This window comes from Cavia porcellus, unplaced genomic scaffold, assembly GCF_034190915.1.
Source record: "Cavia porcellus strain 051 isolate PalLab524CR breed Dunkin Hartley unplaced genomic scaffold, mCavPor4.1 scaffold_1, whole genome shotgun sequence".
NCBI lineage: Eukaryota > Metazoa > Chordata > Mammalia > Rodentia > Caviidae > Cavia > Cavia porcellus.
Genome location: NW_026947484.1, coordinates 30,988,659 through 31,009,844, shown reverse-complemented (window position 1 = coordinate 31,009,844; position 21,186 = coordinate 30,988,659). Strand labels below are relative to the sequence as shown.

Sequence of the window (21,186 nt, the reverse complement as noted above, 5' to 3'; positions counted from 1 at the left end):
AAGGAGATGCACATTATAACAACGTAAGACTCCATTTCACCCCAATCGGAATGACCACCATAAAAGCAATGCTGGTGAGGATGTGGGGTGGGAGGGAACCCCAGTCTTACATGCTGTGTTGTTTGTGGTTTTAAGTGAACAAAAATGTGGTAATTTGTTACAAATGCAATAGGAAACCACTGTAGTTGTGCACAAGGTTTCTGGGTAGATCTGTGCACATCACTTAATGATATTCCACTGAACAAGTTGCACAGATGCTTGTATCTTAGGAAGGCTGGCAAACTCAGCCTCCCTGTGGCTGGGAACAGAATGGAACGGGATGAGAGCGCATTCCCGCTGGTCTCCTCCAAAGGCTTCAGAGAGCTCCTAGGCCAGGGGCCCTGCACCCTGACTATGCCTTTCAACTCCTTGAGAGAGCCACACCCAGCACCTGGCCTTCTGTAATCACTGCAGCCTGTCTTCTAGTGAAGGTGGTTTTCACTGTTTTTTTTTTTTTTCAGACAGTTTCATTATGTAGCCCAGGCTGACCCTGGAACTCTGACAATCCTGCTGCCTCAGCCTCCTAAGTGTTGGGATTCACTGAAATTTTTCAAACCCTCACATACCAGGTGTACACAAGGTTCCAGTCAAGTACAAGATGAGGAATGAATGTTTTTGTTTATACCAGGGATCAAACTTACAACCTTCCACTTGCCAGGCAGGCGCTTACACTTACTGAACTAAATCCCTGGCCCCTGAAATTATTTTTATAATTCAAAATTTAGGGGCTAAGGATGTGACTCAGTGGTAGAGCTCTTGTCTTACACTCATAAGGCCCAGAACTGGATCCCCAGCACCCCACTAAAATCTTTAAAATTTATTTTTTATTTTTTGGCTATTTTGAGATAGGGTCTCATTATGCAGTTCAGGCTGGCCTCAAACTTGCCCGATCCTCCTGCCTTAACCTTCCGAGTGCGGGTATTACAGGTGTGCACCACCATGCCTGGCAAAACTTTAAAATTTAGTGTAAGCGTATGCTACCAATACATTTTTTGATATTCAAAAAGCTTTTTTTTTTTTTTTTGTACAGGGGATTGAACTCAGAACTGCCTGCAAGGCAGGCGCTTATGCAGCTGAGCTAAATCCCCGGCCCTCAAAAAGCTTTTATTTCAATAGATAACAGATTCCATTTGACATCTATAGCTCATACTAATTTTGCACACATAAAATTACAATATACTTTACATTCAATTTAGATGTAAATTTCCCCCAGTGTAAATTACCTAAAATTAATCCAACAATATTCTTCTTTTCTTTGTTTCCTTCTTTGTTGTTTGTTTTTGTTTTTGTTTTTGAGACAGCGAGTTACCACGTATGTAGTCCAGGTTGCCCTCAAACTCACAGTGATTCTCTTGCCTTAGCCTCCTGAGCGGTGGGATTTCAGGCGTGCACCACAATGCCTAGTTACCAATATTCTTTTAAAACCAGGATACAGGCTCTGTCTGACTTTCCTTTTTACAATTCGGTTTTTTGAGTCAGGCCTCACTATGTAGCTCAGGCTGGCCTTGAAGTTGCAATGATCCTTCTGCCTCAATCTCCGGAGTGCTGAGATTGCAGGCATTCATCGCTGCACTCAGCTGACTTTTCTTTTTAGAAACTACAAGGCAAAGGAAATTGTGTAAATTGTGCGTGGTCAGGGAAGTGACTAAAAATGTGGCAGTATGTTGGGAGCCGCGTCTGTGATAGCTCGCCTTGCGCGGCGGACGTGCGGCCTGTGGTAAAGAGCAAAGCCTGAGGTAGATTACCCCTCCCATCGAATATGTTAGTTTCCTGCTTACCGCGTAAACAACCCGCTCAACAATATAGTCTGCCTGGCAACTGATGATGTTAGCCAATCAGCTTGCCTTGCTTACTTTAACATGATTGGACACTGTACCCGTATATATACCGGTGCCACCCCTGGGCGAAAGAAGAAGCCAGGTAGAAGCCCAGAAGTAAAAGCCCAAAAGGAGCCGCGGAGAGCGGACCGGTAGAGGCTTTGGGGCAGACTGAAGCACAAAAGGAGCCGCGGGGAGCGGACCAGAGGAGGCTTCAGCTGAGAGAACCCAGGGCAGGCTGTACGGAGAAGGAAAATAAAAAGAAAAGGTTGTCCACTACCAGACTTTGTCGTGTGTCCTTCCTGCCGGCCGGGAGCGGACATCGACAGCAGTAGAATATAAGAGCGAATAATTCAATACATTTTCTGAAAGAAACGTCACCTGAGAAGGTCATTTGGTCCCACTGTTAGTTTCTGTGAAGCCCAGGCTAAAATCACTTTGGGGTGAGGGTGGGGGTTAGGGAAAGCTGTGGAGAGGTTCTAAGATCTCCAGGTATGGAGATGCTGGTATAAAATGCCAGCAAAGTTTTGTCTGAGTCCGCCAAAAACCCTCACATAGTTGAAATATTCAATACCAAGATTTTTCAGGAGCTTTACATACTATAACCTGGTGGCACCCAGCTGAGCCATCTTCTGACCTGAGGAAGGGCTGAGGGTCTGGCAAGTCTGGGCCTCTTTCGCACCCAGGGAAAGCTAAGCCTCAGACCAGATCTGCAAGAGGGGCAGCCCACACCCAGAGTCTTTCTGGGGAATCAGGGTGAACATCTCCTCCTCTGTCAGCACTGCGTCAGCACCTTTGGTGTCCAGTTCCCCAGACCCACAGTCTGAAGATAGCACAGAAATGAGACCCCTGGCCTCTTCCCATCCCACTTCCTCTTTTCCAGCCCCCAGCTCCTCTGAGCTGAGGGGTTGTGGGCCACCTCCTCCTCCTCCATCCTGGCCCTCAGCCAGCTCTTAGAGCAGAAAATGGAAAACAGAAGAGGGAAAGCAGTGGCTCTCTCTTGTCCTGAGGAACAAATCTCTAGGATCTCACCCCAAAGATGGGATGCAGAGAACAAAATTTCAATAACTACTTAAATTAATTAATATTTACAAAAGCAAGTTTCATTCCACTAATAAATGGCAAACCACAGACTCAAATACAGTTGTGTCTGGCTTAAATTTGTGTATTTGAAAAAGTCATCCTTGGGGCTGGGGAGTTAGCTCAGTGGCATAAGCGCCTGCCTTGTAAGCAGGCAGTTGTGAGTTTGATTCCCGGTACTGATAAAAAGGAAAAAGACAAAAAAAAAAAAAAAAAGTCATACTTCAACTTTTCAGCTCAATGCCATTTTTGTTTTATATTTTCCAGCCTTTTACTCCATTTTATTTAATTTTATTTTTGTAGGTACTAGAAATTGAATTCACAACCTCATATTTACTAGGCAGACACTTATGCTGCTGAGCTGTATCCCCAGCCATGCTATTTACTCTATTTTATTGTAACTAAAACAAAACAGTTGATTGTCCTCGGGAGGCTGAGGCAGGAGGATCCTCAGGAGTTCAAGACCAGCTGGAACTACACAGTGAAACTCTGTTTCAAAAACAAAACAACACAACTGTTCATTGCTGAGCTAGGTGGTGAGTTGGAGGCCAGCCTGGGATACTGTAGTGAGAGCTTGTCTGAAAGTCAAACCAAATCAATCAATGAAAATTATCTGTTGGGGCTGGGGATTTAGCTCAGTGGCATAAGCACCTGCTTTGCAAGTAGACGGTCGTGAGTTCAATCCCCGGTACCAGAAAAAAGAAAAAGAAAAAAAAGAAAACTATTTGCTGAGAGTTTATTAGGACTCTCTTTTTTAAAAATTTTTTAATATTTTTATTCTTTTTTTTTTTTTTTTTTTTTTAGGACTCTCTTCTAAGTCACCAGACTTACTGCTGCCCTCAGGAAGATTTAAGTCCTTTGAGACCTCTGCTGTCCCTCGGTTCCAGTATTATCCCCTCAACTTTGAAGCTTTTCCCCTTTGTCAGTGAGCTCCACCTTGAAGCATCTTCAAGTATCGCTTGTTTCCTGTAAGAATCCTGACAGTGTACAGGATTTATGTGATGGCTCTTGAACACACCTGGCAGGTAGCCAGCTCACACACAAAGCCTTTTCTTTTCTTTTCTTTTCTTTTCTTTTCTTTTCTTTTCCTTTTCCTTTCCTTTCTTTTCTTTTTGAGACAGGGTCTCACTATGCAGTTGAGGCTGGTCTTGAGCTCACTTTGTAGCCCAGGCTGGCCTTGAACTCACAATGATCCTCCTACCTCAGCCTCCCAAATGCTCAGATTACAGGCATGTACCACCAAGCCCCATCCCACATAGATCTTTCACAGGGCACTGTGGTTGCCGCTCAGCCAGGATTGCACTTCCCAGATATCACTGCATCAGGATGACAAGTGTAGGGCAGAAGGGATGCCCTCCCCTTGATCCTGATTGCTCTCTGTGGTGCATTAGCTAATGGTCAATTTGTAGCACCCAGATGCAGTGAATCAGTGTAGTGCTGGGTATGGAAAGCCCACCTGAGGGCTGTTGCCAACAGCATAAAAAGAGAACTAGAAGGAACAGTAGTGTGCTCCTGGAAAAGCTTGTCACTGGCTTTCCTGATATGAATGCGACTGTTATCATCAGAGGAGCTTGGGACCATCATATCACTGAGGATGGCTGTGGTTCTTTTTGGGGGAGTTCTGGTCCTTATTTGTGCATCACTTTCTGGCTCCAGCACAGATCCCTCAGCCTGCTGGTACAAATCCTTCAGCCTGCTGGCGCAGACTTTCTAGCTTTTATCACTGACCTTTGGGCCTTCTCAATGCAGATCCTTAATACAGTCTTGCGTGAGACATTGTCATGGGCTCTAGGCCTTCAGCTAGATTCTTTGGGTCTCTGTGGACAGATCTCCGACAGTCCCCTGCATTTGACTCTTTGGGCAAATATTATAAAATAATCCTATAAATTATGTGTCCTGTATTAAATCGTTTCCCTTGCAAACCCTAACTACAATGTTCTCTCTGCCCTTGCTTGACCCCATTTTAGAATGCAGTCTGGAGTCATTTTGTGTGGTAAATGCCTGGATCCCTTTCAAAAATAATGATTCAATAAAACCAAAACCCAAAAACTTTATTTTTGAACAAATGTAGACAACTGAAAAGTTTCAAAGAAAGTACAAAGAGTTCCCATGTACGACACCATTTTGATTTCCCTAATCTACCATCTTCAATTACTGTGGAGTCCAATATCAATCTGCTGTTAATAACTAAACTCCAGACTTTGTTCACATTTTACCAGTTTTCCATTAATATTTCTTTCTCTTCTGGGATCTAATTCAAGATACCACATTATATTTTAGACCTGTGGCAGTGTCTCAGTCTTTACTTTTTCATGATTTTTAGGAGTATCCAGTTAGTTTGTAGAATTCCAGAATAATTTTTCAATCACCAGATATAAGGTTATAGGGCTGTTCCAGGACCTGTAATCACTGAGCATCTGAGGTCAGCCTGTACTACAGAGTGAGGTTAAGGCCAGCCTATACTGTGAAGCAAGACCCTGGAAAAACAAAACCAAAATGAAAGTAATTAAGCCAAAAGGCTGAGATTTATAACAAGGCAGGCTGAGTCCAGAATCCATGTTATTATTTCCATATGGCATAGGAGAAAACAGGCATGAGAGGCAGACTGCTCCCTAGGGTTTAGAGAGGGGTGACTTTCTGATCCAGGCTTGCCTTTCCTTAACCACTGCAAGGAAAGGCAGATGTGGATGGGGGGAGGTGGGAGGTGGAGACCTCCTTGGCCAGTGCTTTAGGGACGGAGGGGACTTTGAGAGCAGAGATGAGAGGGAAAGTCTATCTGGCAGCAGAAGCACAGGAGGGTCTAGGCCACCGAGCTTACCCAGGTCTTGGTGGCCTCTGCTTCCAGGCTGCACTGTACTTTCTTTTCACCCTAGCTGCCGAACCCAGTTCTGCTCCCACTCCTGAATTGACTATCAGGCAAGCTGGAGCTGAGCAGCATGCTGGGGAGACCAGTGGGGCCCTAGGCCAGGGAGCCCTCTGTGGGGGATTTTCAAGCTGACTGCTCCAGGGAATGCAAGGCCAGCTCTCATCCTTGAATGCTGCCCCCCCCCCCCTACACACTGGGGATTCAACTTAAGGCCTTCCCACTGAACTGCATTCCCTGGCCCTTCTTAAAATCTTTAAATTTTGGAACAGAGTCTCACTGAATTTCCCAGGTTGTCTGTCACTTTGCAATTGTCTTGCATCAGCTTCCTGGTGCACTGGGATTACAGGTGTGCACCAACACACCTGGTTTGAAATGTTTCTTTCTTGGGACTTCTGCAGAGGAGGTGGAGGCCGTTTCACATCCTGCCTTAGAATTAGCTCTGTTAGTCTTTGCTGGATGTTGGTTCTTGCTCCAGATAACCTTAGATCTTAAACAAGGGAACAAGTTATTCCTCCAGATTAAAGCAATAGGGTAAAGCAGCAGGTTTTCCAAGCAAGGCATGGATTTTGCATACATTACTCATTCTCCCTTACACAAACACACAGACACCTCTTCAGAAAAGAATGCAATGCCCTTTGGAATATTTTTCTTAAAAGTCTCTCCAGGCCTGGTGGCAAGTCCCAAGATTTGGGAGGCTAAGGCAGGAGGATTGCTGTGAGTTTGAAGCCACCCTGGGCTACATAGTGAGTTCAAATACAGTGCAAGACCCTGTTTCCAAAAACAAAAACAATCCCCAAAACAAAACTCTAGCAGCTTAAATTCCTAAGAAAGAAATTTCCAATGTCACTTTGTTCTATAAAGTAAAATTCAGTTCACAAACCATAAAAGTCACCCTCTTAAAATGTGCAATTCAGTGGATTTCATAAGCTCACAAAATTGTGCAACAATCAACATATTTTCCATTACCCTAAAAGAAGACATGTACCACACGACACGGTCACACACCCCTGTAATCCAGCATTCTGGTGGCTGAGGCTGTAGGATGTCAGGAGTTTGAGGCCAACCTGGGCTACATAGTGTGTTCAAGGCCAGCCTGAACAGTATAGCGAGACCCTGCCTCAGGAAAAAAAAAAAAAAGAGAGAGAGAGAGAGAGGGAGAGAGAGACAGAGAGAGAGAGAGAGAGAGAGAGAGAGAGAGAGAGAGAAGGAGAGAGAAAGAAGTATATTAAACTACCATAAATTTTGGCTTCCAAATAAAATTCTCCCACACAGTTAAAATGACAGATTTTTTTCTTTGGTCTTTGTTTGAGGCAGGGTTTTACTATATGGTTCAGGCTGGCTTTGAACTCACTTCGTAGCCCAGGCCAGCCTCAAACTTGCAGTGATCCTCTTGCCTCTGCATCCCAAGTGCTGGGATTACAAACAGGCATCACCACACCTGGTTTAAAATGATGGTTGTTGTCAGTGAATCTAGGTTCTGCTTCCTTTGATGATCAAGTCTCTTCCTCTCATGTTTTCCAGGGATCCAGAGTGTTCACCACAGCTACTGATTCCTGGTTTGAAGCCTACATAGCAGGGGTAGTTATTTCTCTAAGAGTAATGTAGATACCCAGGAGCATTGACCTCACTGCCCTTCTGCAGACATGACTTTCTTTCCCCCCAGATATGGGGCTGCTGGTACTTGCTTACTGATTTATTTTTAAATTTTACTTATATTTATTTATTTATTATTAGATACATCTATACATTTGTTTGACAGTCTTACTATGTAGTTCAGACTAGCCTTGAACTCACTATGCAGCCCAGGCTGACCTTAAATTCGTGGTGATTCTCCTGCTTCAGCCTCCTGAGTGCTGGAATTACAAATGTGTACACAATCTTGAAATAATAAAAGGGGCTGAGGATATAGCTCAGTGGCACAGTGCCTACCTGGCAAGTGTAAGAGCTTAAGTTCGATTTCTGGCACCAAAATAATAATAATAGTTGTCAATTTCAGTTTTGGCAAAGTAAAATGTTTGCAAATTACAATCTTTCTGGACTTCATGTATTTGAGACAGGGTCTTGCTATGTAACTCAGGCTGGCTTTGAACTCTTGGTGATCCTTCTGCCTCAGCTTCTCACATGTTGGAATTACAGGTGTGCAACACTACACCCAACTCTGGATTTTGTTTAAATGTTGAACTTTAAAATGATTAGAGGCATGTGAGGTGGTTGTATATGGCACTTCATGACCTTTGTCCAAAAAGACAACCCTGGCCTTCCTATCAGTCATACACACTCTTGTAATGGGAACAGTTCATTTTTATAGTGCTCAACTACTAGTGCTGCAAAGCCAGAGGTAGTTATTACCTCGCTGTCTCTGTTTCTGCTTCTCTCTGGACTACATAGTGGACTCTGCCTCAAAACATACATAGACGGGGCTGGGGATTTAGCTCAGTGGCATAAGCACCTGCCTTGCAAGCAGGCAAGTGAGTTCGATCCCTGGTACCGAAAAAGACCAAAAAAAAAAAAAAAAACCATACATAGACTCTGCCTCAAAAAAACAAAAAATGAAGCCCACTTCCTCAACATATTTAAGAATAATTTTGTAGGGGCAAGAACTTCTATGAACTTCTTGTAGCTTTCCTTTTGTACATTAGAAAAGCTCTCATTACATAGAAAATGAAAGCTACAAGAAGTTTTCCTGGGAATATTAGTAAGCTTTTTACTATTAAAATTTTTTTTTGGCTGGGCATGGTGGTGCATACCTCTAATCCTGGGCAGATGAGGCAGGAGGAGTGCAGTGATTTTGAGGCTAGTCTGAATTACATAGCAAGATCCTGTCTCAAAAAACTAAAAATAAATAAATACATAAAAATAAAAAAGATTTAAATAATTCATTTAACCGATGTTTTTAGAGCTTCAGTTCAATAATATGGAATGCAGAGCCTGGCAAAATAGGCTGTCCTAGTTCAAATGTAGAGGGCTTGAAGCTGTAGGCTGAAGAGCTGGAGCTGGCCCCTTGGGTAATGGAGGTGGTTAACAATTACTGAGCAGCATAGTGTTGCCATCCACATCTATATCTTTGGAGGAAATCCGGCAGTAGTGTGTAAAAATGGAGACAGACGTAGGAAATGAGAAAAGTTAGTTGATAGCAAAGATCCAGACAAGGGACACTTGATGGTGGTTCCTGTGGAAGTGGGGAAACCCAGATCAATTCAAGAGTCAACTGTAGGTGCAATAATATTTGTTACGGTATGTATAAGGAGGGAGAGGAAGGATTCCAATAGGACTGTGTTTTCCTACCCAAGTATGGGAAGAGGCGGAAGCCCAGGGTTGCAGGCGTGCGAGGCGTGGCAGGAGCTCCCATTCATCTGAAGCAGTGCTATACTGCTGGACAGTTAGATCGGAGGAATTTCTTCCTATAAAGGAAAGGAACATTCTTGTAATGGGAACAGTTCATTTTTATAGTGCTCAATCACTAGTGCCCCAAAGCCTGAGGTAGTTATTACCTTGCCAGCAGTAAAGTCTGATTATAGACCCTGACTGCTCACTGTGTGAAAGCGTTTGGTTCCGACAGGCAACTCTACTGCCAAAATGATATTCATTGTGATTAATTATCTTGTGGCTCAAAGCAAAGACTAGATGATTTACTGTGGTTTCTCCACGGTGCTGGAAAAGTTTCTTTGTGGAGCCCACAGGGCAAGGGAATTGGGCAGCAACCCGGGAGACCTTCTGCCGTTTCCGGATGACAGCAGGTCAGCCCCGAGCAGCCACCCAGCTCCATGGATCTGTCTGGGCCTCTGGCCCTCCTGGATATGGACACTTCTACCTTGGGAGCAGGGTCCGCAGTCTTTCTTTCCGGGACTCTGGCTCCTGGGGATCTGGGCGGAACCAGTAGAGACCCCGCCCCTAGATTCGGCCCCCACCCCGCCCACTGCTCCGGCTGCGGCACTAGTGCGCCTGCGCTGGCCCTAGAAGCGGAGCAGCCATGATGGTGGGTGTTCTCAGCAGAGCTGAGCACCGGGCGCGCAGCGGGGGCGGCGGGCGCGGGGAGGGAGCGGGGACCACGCCGGTCTGGCTCTAATGTCTCCCTTTGTGTCTCCCCCATCATCTCCTCTTCGCTGGCGCTGTTGGCCCGCCGGACCAGCAGGAAGGCCTGGACGACGGCCCCGACTTCCTCTCGGAGGAAGACCGTGGAGTAAGTTCTGTCTGCTTCCCTCTCGTGGCACCCTCCCTTCCCAGTGTCTGCGGCCTCGGTGTGGTCAGAGGAGGGGGCTCCAGCTGTGCGCGCGCTTTCCCGATCACCCTCCTCAGTTTCCTCCGTGCATCTGCCCCGCCCTCCTGCAGCGCTTCCTCCCAGGGGGCGGCTTCGCTCCAGGTTCCCTGCGGCTCTCTTGCCCCAGCCCCGATGCGACCCTCCGGTGACCTCCCTTGCCCGGTACTGGGTGCAGGTGGAGAGGTGGTGGTGGAGGCCGATGCTGGATCGCTCCCTCTCTTGCCACTTTGGGTCTTGAAAACCCATCCTTAGATCTTTTGATCGGCACCTTCTGTCTTACCTTTCTGAACCCGCTCCCCACCCTTCTTTCTTCAGCACAAATAGCACGGGCTTATCCTTTTCTTCTTTTTAAATACTTTTTTTTTTTTTTGCAAGGACTTTTATAGTCACCTGTCTCAACCGTTCTTCAGTGACTTTTGCCAGATTTTGTATGATAGACCAGTGTTTTGACTTTTTTTTTTTGAGATAGCGTCTCTATGTAGTTTAATCTGGCATGGAACTCAAGGCAATCTGAATGCTAGGATTACAGTTGTGCCACCATGCCCAACTACTGTTTTTTAACTTAAAAAAAAAAAAACCCTTTTGCAAGGTTTTACTTGGTTCCCTCCCCCAGCATTACTGAATTATGACTGACAGATGATAACTGTACATATTTAAGATTTATAGTATGATAGTTTGATCCATGTGTTTATTGTGAATCGGTTACCACTGTCAAGCCAATGAAGTTAACACTTGCCCCCTCTTGTGAAATCTCAGCAGGCATCAGATGTGTACTGTTACAGTCACCATATTGTACTTTAGGTCTCCAGAACTTATCTTTACCCCTGAGTCTGTTCTTTTTGGCCAGAGTCTTATCTTTCTCCTCCTTCTGGATGCCCACTCCCACCCTGGTAAATACCTTTCTGCCTTAGTGTCCAGAGCCATCCGGACTCCAGTTTCTGCTTCCCTTCTTTCCCTTGCCCCATTTACCTTGGTTGGGTGGTAGTGTGACAGTGCCTTGTACAAGTCAGCATTAGAAAAATATTGATAGATGATAATTGCCTCTCAGTGTGCCGAGTGTCATGGCTCCTTTACATTTCACAATCTGCATTCATTTCTCATTTTGACTTCATTGTACTTCCCACTTTAGAGCTGAAATCTGTTTGTAGATTGGTAGGTGGTTTTGTGTGTGTGTGTGTGTGTGTGTGTGTGTGTGGTGCTGGGGTTTAAATCTGGAGCATCACACGAGCTAGACAAGTGCTCTACCACTGAGCTACATCCTTGGGCCTAGGTGATAATTTGCATAATATTTTTGCTATTTGTATTAAGAGATGAAGCAGTATTAACTGATGGCCTTTATCAAGCTTTTAAGTAGTAAGAAAGATACAGGAAGTGCATCATTAATTTCTGGATAATGCAAAAGTATGGATTTCTGATTTCTAAAATTTAATGTTCAGTGAATTATGATAAAATGGAAAAAAAAGTCATGACGAGCTTTTAAAATGTCATGATGAATAATGCATATGGTTGCCAATGATGCTACATGCCTGGAATCCAGTACAGGGGAGACTGATGCAGGAGAATCTCAAGCTGGAGTCCAGTTTAGGCTGCATAGTGAGGCCCTGTCTCAAAAAAAACTACATGGATGCATTGCTTCCTCCTTTTTCTCTTATAGAATGGGGTGAGTCAGTAAAAGTTATAGGTGGTACTACTGGGCACTAGTAAGTATTATTTCATTGATAATCTTGTATTCCTCTGAAGCCTATGGTGTTACACTTTGTAGATGAGACATTTTAATCTTTACTGGTCCAAAGTCACACAAAAGTGAGGAAAAACTGGATTTGGGTTTTTTGTTATGGGTTGTTTTTTTTTTTTTTTTTTTTTGAATTGGTCTTGCCATGCAGTTCAGGCTATCCTTGAACTCAAGGCAATATTGCCTCAGTCTCCTGACCACTGGGATCATAGGTATGTGCCACCAACCAAACTTGGCCTTCCAGGAGCTGACTTTTTTTTTTTTTTTTTTGTCTTTTTCCTTTTTATTGGTACCAGGGATGGAACTCACGACTGCCTGCTTTACAAGGCAGGCGCTTATGCCGCTGAGCTAAATCCCCAGCCTCAGGAGCTGACTTTTTAAACTTTGTGTCTGACATCAGCCAAGGCAGGCATTATTTATTTATTTATTGGTTTTTTTTGAGACTATGTCACTATGTGTTTCAGATTGGGATTACAGGTGTGGCCCACCACACCCAGTAGGACAGGCATCTCCCAAAGTGGCCTTGAAATTCTTGCATGAGAATTATCACCTGGGATGTTTGAAAAGCAGAAAGATCATCTGTTCTTAGTCACATGGAGTGGGGAGGACAGATAACTGGTTTTTAAATTAGCACCCAAGAAAGCTGAGTATGGTACAGCACTCCTGTGATCTTAATACCCCTTAACAACCCTCCTGTAATCTTTAACACCCCAGAGGCTGTAAACTGGAGGCCAGTGTGCGTTACATGGAGTTACCCTGTCTCAAATGTCACACACACACACACACACCCCCGCCACCCTCTCCCCCAAAATACCCAAGACATTTCTGTCTTGCGTTAAAGTTGTTTTTTTTTTTTTTTTTTTTTTTTTTTTTGTCTTTTTCATTTTTACCGGTACCAGGGATCGAACTCACGACTGCCTGCTTACAAGGCAGGTGCTTATGCCGCTGAGCTAAATCCCCAGCCCCTTGCGTTAAAGTTTTGATTGCTGTTGTATAAAATGTTTTACTGTTTCCCTATTTCAGGAACAGGAATATCTGGCTTATTTAAATTTCCTTAGATTGTGTTTCTCCTGGAATAGATTGCCATGATGAGAATTTTAAGATACTGCAGTTTTTTTTCAGGCTTTAAGAAAGGGAGTCTTAGCTAGACATGGTAGCACATGTCTGTAATCCCAGCACTCAGAAGGCAGAGGCAGGAGGATTGCTGTGAACTCAAGGCCAGTCTGGGCTACCTAAGCAAGTTCATGGACAGCCTGCATTACATAATGAGACCCTGCCTCAAAAAAAAAAGAGGGAGGGAGTCTTGACAAAGAAAAGCATAAGGTGCATATTTGATAGGAGTTGCAAAGGAGAAGCACTGTTTAAAAATTAACACAAGTGTGCAAAGCAGAAGACAAAGTTAAAGTCAGTGTTTTAATATAAATCTCCTGGCCAGTTAATAAATCTCCTGGCCAGTTCCATGATGATATTTAGTCAAAACAGAACCTTACAGTGTGAAGAAAATACTGTTTTGTTAGACACTAAAAGGTGAGTTTTAAGATTATGTTTAGAAAATTACAAGGAAGAAAAAAGAAAATTACGGGCACCGTGTTTAGATTATTTCAGCCTTACCTCTGCATCTTAGGGCTCCCTCACCCTAAGGAAAGGCGGTAACATATTATTTAGTAAACAGATGAGCTCTTTGAATTGAATATGTTTTGCCCTGATGTGCTTGAGCAGTGCATGCCAGAGCAATAGCATAATTCTCTCAGCATTTGGTTTCAATTATATGTTTGTTGTTTTCAAAAATGAATTTAGGTGGAATAGCTACATTGACTGGATGCCTAGCTATGTTCTTCCCTCAGTGTTCTTTTTCTTCATTAATGACATCATTTTCCAGTTGTGCGAGAAATCTCTGATTCAGATATAATCTTCATCCTTGCAGACTTTTCACATTGTCAGTATTTACCCCATCCTCCTTTTCTGTTGTCCCTGTTAGTCTTTGACTCTTACTTGTATTATAGCATTACCCAGCAGATATCTCTTATCCTGTCTGCTTTCCAATGTAGCCTTCGGTTATATAACTGAAATAATTAAGTTGTTTCACTAATCAAATGTATTTCTTTGGACTTTACTCATTTTTTTTCTCCTCCTTGAGGGGGAAAAAACAGGGTTTCACTGTATTGTCCAGACTGGCCTTGAATTCACTTACGCAGCCAGGTTGCCTGAGTACTTGGATCACAGGCATGTGATCATGCCTGGCTGGCTGGTTTTAACTTCCCATCGCCACTTCCTACACAACTTAATCTTCTTATCTGTACTTTATGCATGCATTTCAGTGTTCATAGGGCTCACTTGTTTACTAAATAATATATTACATCCTTCCTTAAGGTGAGGGAAGCCCTAAGATGCAGAGGTGAGGCTGAAGTAGTCTAAGCATGGTCTGCAATTCTTTAGATGTAATCTTTATTTTTGGTACCGGGGATTGAACTCACTACCTCACATTTGCCAAGTAGGCACGCTGCTGGGCTAAACTTCTGACTCTCTGGATGTAATCTTAAACCTGCCTTTTAGTGTCTCACAAAACAGTATTTTCTTCACACTGAAAGGTTCCATTTTGATTTGAATATCATGAAAGCTTGACTTTCCCCTTACCTTACACTTAACATTCAGCTTATCTTCCAAGGATTGCCTCAGAGACTTGCATTTTCATTGGCATCTGCACAGTATTTGGCTTTAAGGTGTTCCACACTTAAAACTTTCAGATCAAAATATCAGATAGTTGAGGATTAAAAAAATGATTAAAACAGAGTCGCCCTGAAATAATCACAGTGGTAAGGACATAGCTTTTAATCTCTTGTGATAAAGTACCAAGAGTAGAAAGAGTGTTTAGCTTTAGGGGAGGGTTAGTGGTAACGATAAAGCAATAGTTACATGCTTGCATAGCATTTGCTGTGTGCCAGGGACTTTCCATATTTTAACTCAAATCTCAAATTCCTCTAAAGTAGCTGCTGCTCTTCTCCCTGGGAAAGGAGCTCTGATGTTCACAAAGATTGAGTAACTTGCCCAGGATCTTAACGGCCTGATACAGACGTCAGCTTCTAACGTCTGAGCTCAACAGCTGTGCTGGTGCCAGAATGAGATCTTAAATGTTGGTTTAAATGTTGTAGACTGCCTGGGAAGAGGGCAGCAGGGCTTGCCAGCAGCAGCGAGAGGTGTAGGTGATTTGGTTCTGCCTGGAGAGCGTGTTCTCTTACAGGGATGGGGGCTGCAAAGGAGCTGTGGTTCGAACAGATAAAAGTGTAGAAACAGCCAAGGCCTGCCTGAACTGCATAGAGAGACCTTGTCTCTAAAAGACCAAAAAAAAAAAAAAAAAAAAAAAAGAATGATCAAGGCTCCAAGCAGTGGGAATTGATGAGGGCATTTTTTTGTTGTTGTTTTGGTTTTTTTTTTTGTTATTGTTGAGACAGGGTTTATTGTAGTCAGCTGGCCTTGAATTTGCTTATGTAATTCAGGCTGGCCTTAAACTCATGGTTATCTTCCTGCCTCAGCCTCCCGAGTGTTGGGATCATAGGTGTGTTTCACCATACCTGGCATGGTGAAGGACTTTAAAGTAGGAAATATGTATCCCCAGATGAAAATAGCATTGTAGATCACTTTGATGTGGTGGGTGGATTGATGTTTCATTTCAGAAAGCAAAGAAGTCAGTTAACAGGCAATTGGAGCAGCCCAGATAAGAAATGACAAAGGTAGAACTAAGATTTTAGAAGAGGGGATGAAGGAGAGGAACAGCAAAGAAGTGTACTGAAGATAGGATTGATAGGGCATAGTGACTAAGTCTAGGGACTGGGCAGAAGAGAAGATTCAGAGGATGAGGAATAGCAGGGCCAGAGTGTGGATTAAAACCCTGGTTTCACTCTGTTAGTGTTGAAGAGCCTGTTAGGTTAAAATGCACCTAACCCTCTGCCTCCTGACCTAAAATGTTACCTGTGATATGTGTGGGTGAGGATTGTGTCTCTCCACTGTCCTCTCCTTAGCAAAGCACAGTATTTACCATATTAAACGCACTCAAGTGGTTGTTTAGTAAGTGATACAGCCAGGTGGATATATCTAGTTGGGAACTTGAAATTCTTACTGGAACAAAAAGATTGAATGGGAGCTGGGTGTGGTGGTGCACACCTGTAATGCCGAGGAGGATGAGACAGGAGGGTCACTGCAAGGTTGAGGCCAGCCTGGGCTGCATAGTGAGACCTTGTCTCAAACAATAAAACAAAACGAAACACTGAAATAGAGATACAAATTTAGGAGTTATTAGTCAAGATTGATCAATCGCCAGCATTAGATAGCAGCCAGGGGAAGCAAGGGGCCCAGGCAGAAGGGTGCCTGATGGGTCTGAGAGGAATGTGGAGTAGGAGGAGACCCCACCCCTGAGAGCTCCAGGAAGCCATGGTCAGAGTGTTCCCAAGATGCAATCCCATAGAGAGGAGGGCCAGTTCTCACTCTCATGAGAGAGCAGCATGTGACCACAGACTGGGGCTGGCAGCTCCACACTCTGGGACAAGCTTCCTCTGAGGATGTGAAGGTACAGGTGGATAGATTGATTTGTAGAAAGGTTTGCTGATGAGTAAGGGAGATGCTGCTGGGATTTATTCTGCTAGGATATTGGGACAAGAGAGGAGAAGCAAAGTGGTAGGAAGTTTGGAACAGTTGCTGCAGGCAGTCATGAGAGCTGAGCAGACCTATTCCGGACTCTTGAAGGTTTCTGAGAGTCTGGGGCAGTGGTGGCAAACTTTTCTCCACAGTTGGGCTGTTTGTATTATTGAAAACTAAAAGGTTTACCATGACTGGCCTAATGCAGTTTGGAAGCAATTATTTTGTAGTGGACCTGTCCAGGCAGTTGTGCCTTTTTCTAGCCACGCCCAGCCCCTCAAATGTAAAGCTAAAAAAACATTGAGTTGATCCTGAGCCTGGGAAAAGGAGGAATGAAGCAGAGAGGGTGCTGACAGACTGGAAAAGTCAGAGAACTAAAAGTATCAGTTCAGTCCAATTATACGTATATAGTAAAAGTGTCAGAAAACAGGAAGCACTTTTATATTAAGTAAAGTTGGTTGTCTTTCTCACTGTAAAAAAAAATGAAAGCAGCCTTTTGATTTGATTTGCTTTGTTTTGAGATGACATCCCCTTAAGTAGTCCACACTAGACTGGGACTCATTCTTATAGCCTTGACCTCAAACTCAAGATTCTCATGTTCCAATCGCCTGAGTCCTGGGATTAAAAGTTTACCTAGGACAGTTGTTTGAATATAAGTGCCAAAAAAACCAATTTATTGAATAAATGCTTATTGCTGTATTGTCTCTAGTTGAATGTCCACATTTGATTTATTGATAATACTTTGACTTCTAGGAAGTACATAGGTAGACATGGTAAGTGCTGCCATACTGGTGTTTTGTTTCTGGTGTGTGGAATGAGGGGAAATCTGGCTGCAAATGTCAGTTTCCAGAAAATGTACATGTAATCAGCTATTGATTTGACTGCTTATACAGGACATGCATTAGTATTAGAAATGAAATGTTAGTAATAGAGTTAATATAGGATGAGGCGGCAGCTGAGGGAAGAGGATCCTAGGTGTGTTCAAGGCCATCCTGGGCTACCCAGTGAGTTTTGTCTCAAAACAAAACAAAAATATTGTAGGACTTCCTGTAAAAATCATAGCAAGGGTAGTGGTTAAATAGGTGTGAAATTTGGCCTGAAATATGAGTTTAATAGAATTTACTTCTGTCTATCTCCTAGGGTTTTTCATTTATTACACTATGATTTCTAGTTTAATGGGATCATACTAATGGTTCTATAAGGGACAGATTAATGAAGGACAAGGGCAGAAGCAAGAGACAGCTGGGAGGCTGTTGCAGTAATCAAAGCTACTGTCTTCTGTTCACCCCATCCATCTCTGAACATTTGTTTTTCTGGCAGAAGAAATCCTCTGTGCCTGTCTGTCTATCTCTGTCTCTTTGGATAAGAACTTGATGGCCTCTAACTCATGGTGATCCTGAGTACAGAGATTTCAGACATGTGCCACCCTGCCCAGCAAGAGATGTCATTTTGTTGGGAGGTTACCAGGAATTGGACTCAGGACCTTGTGTTTGCCAGGCAGGCCTTTATACCAATGTGCTACATCCCTGTCTTAAGAAGTCACTTTTAAGAAACTTTTAAAACTACTTTATACAATACACAATCATATACTACTATAGTATATGACTCACTGCTAGTAGCTATTAACGAATGTCTTCTTTACTAATTAATTATATGTGAACAGTTAACCTACGTGTAATAGGACAGGATCTTTAAATTATTTTTTAAAGAATACTGTCTTACATTGCTTAATTTACATTCTCTGTCCTGGTTCTTCTTTTTTTTTCTTCTTTTCCGTTTTTATCGGTACCAGGGATCGAACTCACGACTGCCTGCTTGCAAGGCAGGCGCTTATGCAGCTGAGCTAAATCCCCAGCCCCCCCCCCCCCTTTTTTTAAATGGGTACGGGGCTTGCAAAGCAGGCGCTGCTGAGCTAAATCCCCAGCCCCCTGGTTCTTCTCTTAACCAGTGATGTAAATGTTTAACCTAGTCAGTCTCTAACAAAAGTAAGTACTGAGTAAAGTTTATTGACTTAGATAAAGATTAAACCTCTGAATGTAATCTAATTAGAAATTTCTGCGAACTGAATTTACTAGTTGCAGAAAGTTAATTAAACGTTGAGGAGTCACAGATTGTGTTCTTTCCCTTAATAAAATCCTCGAATATTTATGATTTTTCTCTAAATAGCAAAGAAAATCTGCCTGAAAAATCTGTAGATTTAGTGTAATTAAGATTATATTTATAACATATTTTATCAAATTTAAGATGCAATTGATTAAAGGACTTTTTTAAAGGGTCTGGCCCAGGGTGCCTTTAAAGTCTGAATCTTCTTGCCTGTGTCTCAAGTGCTGGGTTAAGAGGCATGTACCACCACACCCAGCTCCTAAAATATATTTTAGTAATAGTGGTTTTTTATTTATTTATTTTGCTTTTTGAGACAGGGTCTTCCTAAGTAGTTCAGGCTGGCTTTCAACTCGCAGTGTATCCCAGGCTGTCCTCAACTCAGAGCAGTCTTCCTGTCTCAGCCTCTCCAGTGCAGCCATGTACTACCATGCCTGACCAGTAATATTTATTTATTTATTATTTATTTATTGAGACAGGATCTCTGCAATTGAGGCTGGCGTTGTGCTCACTTTGTAACCCAGGCTGGTTTCAAATTTGCAATGATCCTGATTCAGCCTCCTGACTACTGGTTTTACAGGCAAGTGCCACCACACCTGGCTTAGTAATATTTATTTTTTAAACCATGTTTACTCAAGAATCAGTTGTGCAGGGCTGAGCATGGTGGTTCACCCCTGTATTCCCAGTACTCACGAGGCTGAGATAGAATTGACTTGAGTTCCAGGCCAGTGTAGGCAATATAGTAAGTTCAAGGACAGCCAGAACTACATCACAAGACCCTGTCTCAAAAAAAAAAATTGTGCAAGTTGAAATAAGTAGAAGCTACTTGCAAAGCAGCTCCTTTAATATGTTGCAGGATTTCTGTTTGGAAAAAAAAAAAAACAAAAAGACTTCCCCTGTTTTGAAAATACATATGCCAGGTATAGTGGCGCTCATCTGTAACCACAGCATTGGAGAAACTGAGGCAGGAGGATTACTATGAATTTGAAGCCAGCCTGCACTATACAATAGTGAGACCTTGCCAGGAAAGCAACAACAACAAAAAACTCCGTACATATTGTAGAGAAGGGAGAATTGGGAGAATAGAGGAATATATAAAGAAAACCTATTGCTTTTCACAGTTTGGGTATTTCCTACACTTTGCTCTTTTTTTGTTTTTTTGAAATGGAGTCTTCCTGTGTTTCCTGGAGTATTGAACCTAAAGATCCTTCTGCCTCAGCCTTCTAAGTGCTGGAGTTACAAGTTTGTGTCACTGTGCCTGGCTGTTATATACATTAAAAAAAAAAATAGTCAAGGCCTGGCATGGTGATGCATGTTTATAATCCCAGCGCTTGAAGGCAGAGGCAGGAGGATCACAAGTGTGAGGCCAGTGTAGGCTATAGTGTGAGTTGAAAACCAACTTGAACTATAGAATGAGACTCTGTTGTGTATGAAAAATTTTGCATGTAGTGTTTTTTGGTTTACTTCATAATTAAAATTTGAAAGACTAATAACTAGGTAAGATGACCGAGTCCTGGACTTAATTAGGCTACTTAATAAGGCAACTTAATTAGACTTTAAATATTTCATATCTTTGCAACTGGCTAAGATTTTTTCCCACTCAAATTTTTTTGGTAAATTTTAGATATACATTATATACATTTAGATATACATTATATACATTTAGATAACACTCATCATAGAAAATTTGTGCAAACATGTAACATAACTTGATTCTTTTTTTTCCCTGGTTTTTCTACCCTTTCTTCAATCTCTCCTCCCTTCCCTGTTTCCAAAAGCTTTGTTTCCATGTTTCCCTTCTTTTATCTTTTAATATGTTTGACTCTTTTATAAGTTGCTAGAATTATTTAAAAAGAATTAAGAAGCAGAGTGTGGTGGTACTTTCCTATAATCCAGCACTCAGGAAGTTGAGGCAGGAGGATTGTCATGAGTTCAAGGCCAGCCTTGGCTACATAGTGAGTTCAAGACTAGTCTGGACTACATAGGGAGACCCTATCTCAAAAAACAAACAAAAAATAGTAAGAAATAAAGATTGTATGTAAGATTTGTAAGTAAAATTAAACCAGGTCTGATGGCACACACCTATAATCCCAGCACTTTGGGAGGCCGAGATAGGAGGATCAAAAGGTCGTCCCCAGCCTGAGTAATTTTAGCAAGACCCTGTCTTAAAAATGTATCTGGCATGGTGCACGCATCCAGTCCCAACAGTTGGAAAACTGAGGCAGGAGGAGCACTGTAAGAGTTTAAGGCTAGCCTGGGCTACACAGTGGGACCCTGTCTCGAAAATAACTAAATAAATAAATAAAACCAAAGTACTTTAGAATTGGAAGAATATAATGCGTGATAAAAAATGTTAAAAGTTTAAAAATATATATAAAACATAGAGTCAGATTGTAGCTCAGTGTGAAGGACCTGGGTTCAATACACAAACACAAAAGAATCGTAAGTAGAATCATAAGTGTGGGTACTGAGGTTGTCACTGAATAGTGGACCACTTGCCTACAAACGCAAATCCCTGCATCTATAGACAGCAAATGAAAGCACTAAGGGAATTTACCCAATTCTTTAGATGTCTGTATTATTTAGTGTATGTTTTTTCTCAGTTCTTTACAGATCTGTAATGTATTTAAATATATTTAACTATTTCATTATATATTCTTCAAAA

General features: G+C 42.6%; 1 protein-coding gene and 1 long non-coding RNA gene across 5 annotated transcripts in view; one reads left to right on the top strand and one right to left on the bottom strand.

Moving 5' to 3' along the window:
* The window catches only part of LOC134470656 (uncharacterized), a 47,835-nt gene extending 38,178 nt beyond the window's left edge, over positions 1–9,657 (bottom strand). Inside the window, exons 1-2 of the long non-coding RNA XR_010039689.1 lie at positions 9,294–9,657; positions 9,088–9,203 (exon numbers count right to left, since the gene is read on the bottom strand). This is a non-coding gene — a long non-coding RNA (uncharacterized LOC134470656). The remainder of the gene's footprint in view (positions 1–9,087; positions 9,204–9,293) is intronic.
* A 50-nt stretch (positions 9,658–9,707) lies between these two features.
* Snx6 (sorting nexin 6) overlaps positions 9,708–21,186 on the top strand; it is a 48,564-nt gene continuing 37,085 nt past the window's right edge. Inside the window, exons 1-2 of one of the 4 annotated variants that reach the window (XM_005004524.4) lie at positions 9,708–9,778; positions 9,935–9,982. In XM_005004524.4, the coding sequence (XP_005004581.1) occupies positions 9,773–9,778; positions 9,935–9,982 (54 nt within the window). In that variant the 5' untranslated portion in view covers positions 9,708–9,772. Of the gene's footprint in view, positions 9,779–9,930; positions 9,983–12,937; positions 12,999–17,483; positions 17,489–21,186 lie in introns of those variants that run through there. The other 3 variants (XM_005004523.4, XM_063225059.1, XM_063225005.1) reach the window with 3 other exon arrangements.